Source organism: Mastomys coucha, unplaced genomic scaffold, assembly GCF_008632895.1.
Source record: "Mastomys coucha isolate ucsf_1 unplaced genomic scaffold, UCSF_Mcou_1 pScaffold4, whole genome shotgun sequence".
NCBI classification, from domain to species: domain Eukaryota; kingdom Metazoa; phylum Chordata; class Mammalia; order Rodentia; family Muridae; genus Mastomys; species Mastomys coucha.
In genome coordinates, this window is record NW_022196910.1 from 15,719,849 (window position 1) to 15,722,154 (window position 2,306).

General features: G+C 44.4%; 1 protein-coding gene across 3 annotated transcripts in view; it reads left to right on the forward strand.

The window, feature by feature from the left end:
• The first annotated feature begins 302 nt into the window (after positions 1–302).
• The window catches only part of Washc3 (WASH complex subunit 3), a 41,467-nt gene continuing 39,463 nt past the window's right edge, over positions 303–2,306 (forward strand). The window contains exons 1-2 of one of the 3 annotated variants that reach the window (XM_031349447.1): positions 303–502; positions 1,042–1,140. In XM_031349447.1, coding sequence (XP_031205307.1) covers positions 452–502; positions 1,042–1,140 — 150 coding nt within the window. In that variant the 5' untranslated portion in view covers positions 303–451. The remainder of the gene's footprint in view (positions 503–1,041; positions 1,141–2,306) is intronic. The other 2 variants (XM_031349449.1, XM_031349446.1) reach the window with 2 other exon arrangements.

Sequence of the window (2,306 nt, forward strand, 5' to 3'; positions counted from 1 at the left end):
CAGGTAAAGTCTCAAACGGATGCAGCTTAGCTTCTAATTTTCTCAATCTGAACTCATCCCTATCCTGTGTCCGTCTCCCTATCTCTACCTGTCTCTCTCTTTCTGTTTCTCTCTCTATTTCTCTCCCTGTCTCTCCCCCTCCTTCCCCATTCCCACCCCGTTTTTTTCAGATCTTTTGAAATTTTACAGCTAAAACAGCAACTGGGAACCCTGCTCATTAGCAGCTTTTCCCAGCACTATTTTACAATCCGAGTCGTGAACTACTAGACCCAGAATGCTGAGCGAGAGCGAGGGGGCGGAGCGGCCCTCGGAAGCCACCGATTGATTGGTGAACACACGCGCTTTCTTCCGGAAAGGCCCCGAAGGCAGGAACTCGGGAAAGGAGTCTGGGCTCTCTACCGGGCTGGGAGGAGCTTGTGCCTGAGCCCCGGGGTCCCCATCCGCTGAGGAGATGGATGAGGATGGGCTTCCTCTCATGGGGTCAGGCATAGACCTGACCAAGGTTTGTAAAAAGATGGACTTGAGCTTCCGACGAACAGGGAAGGAGGCTTGGCCAAGGGGCCCCGGTTCCCAGGGAGACGCCACCTCTCCAGGCCCAATCCGGGCCCCTGTTTTCCTAGCCTGGGGAAGGGGGAGCCCTGCAGTCCTCTTTGAAAGGGGTCCTTCCTGGGCTAAGAAAAGAATTGATGTGCCACGCAGACTTTGCTCCCCACATCACGTGTCTCTACGCCCAAGGTTGACAGTCTGGAGATAGTACCAACTCTAACACTTCACCTCTTATTCTACCCTCAAGCTGCTCGTGTGTGTGTGTGTGTGTGTGTGTGTGTGTGTGTGTGTGTGTAATACACATTCTTAACTTTATGCAGCCCCTGACACTGACCCACAAAAGATTCGAGAAAACAAATTAGTGACTCTTCTCAACCCTTTGTGAAATTCACATCCCAGGGCAAAGAGCATCCCCTGAATGAAATAAATATATCCAAAGAATTGCACAGGGTATGTTTCTCCTGTAAGAATCATATTTGTTTTTACATGACACAGGTGCCAGCTATTCAACAGAAACGAACCGTGGCATTTCTAAACCAGTTTGTGGTGCACACTGTGCAGTTTCTCAACCGGTTTTCCGCAGTTTGTGAGGAGGTAGGTCCTGGATCACTGCTTCATGGAGGAGCCTTCTGCCCTTCATGTTGACGAATGAAGTCAAACACGAATTAACAGCCTTCATGTGTTCACTTTAGCATGAAATTCAAATGTCTTAAGACCTTAGCACCTCTGATTCTGTCGCCATCAGTCCTGTGCCCTGCCTTTGCTGAATTAGTATTCTAGAAGCTTCTGTGAGATAGCTCAGGCATGTTTGTTGTAATTATGAGAACAAAAGGAAATTCAGAATTTCACAGTTGAATTTTTTTTATTTGAAAGTGTTTTTCTTTCAATCTTCCTACTCAAGAGATTACATTTTAAATATATGTTTGAGTTTATATTGAATTGCTTTGCATCCTTTGAGCCAGAAAGGATTCACAGAAGTAGCCTAGAAATACCTGTTCCAAACAGTACTTTTCTACAAATGACTGGATAACGTCTGAAGTGAGAATTAAGTACATAAGTAAGAATTTGGCGCCAGATCCAGGAACTTCTCTTGATCTTGCAAAAAGTTTTGTTTGTTTGTTTATTTGTTTTAAGGAGGGGGAAAATAGAGGCTATATATTGAAACTGAATTTATGTTTAACAAAGTAGAAACATAGACAATTCACAACTGGATCGATTTAATATTCTATTTTCTTATATTGAGGCTTCTCCTTGACAAAACAGAGCTTATGTTAATCAGAATTGCACAGAGCCTGGAAGCTTCCTGTTTGAGTACAATTTGAGCTGTTTATATTATAGGTTGTGATTAAGGCCTTGAGCGTGCTAGGCACACACACTCTGCCACTGAGTGTCACACCCCCAGCCCCAGCCATGTTTTTTTTTTTCTTTATCAGAATTCCTTTAGCCTTTCCACTGAGACAAATGAAAGTAAAATGTTTGCTGATGCACGAAGGAGCTCAGTTCTGTGTGTTTTATGTTTGAACAGCCCCAAGACTGGGTGCTTGCTCCCAGTTCTCACTTTTTCTCCTTTCTTTCTGGTCTATTAAAAAATTTAAGATTTGCCAAGCAGTGGTGGCGCATACCTTTAATCCCAGTACTTGGGAGGCAGAGGTAGGCGGATTTCTGAGTTCAAGGCCAGTCTGGTCTACAGAGTGAATTCCAGGACAACCAGGGCTACACAGAGAAACCCTATCTCAAAAAACCAAAAAAAAAAAAAAAAA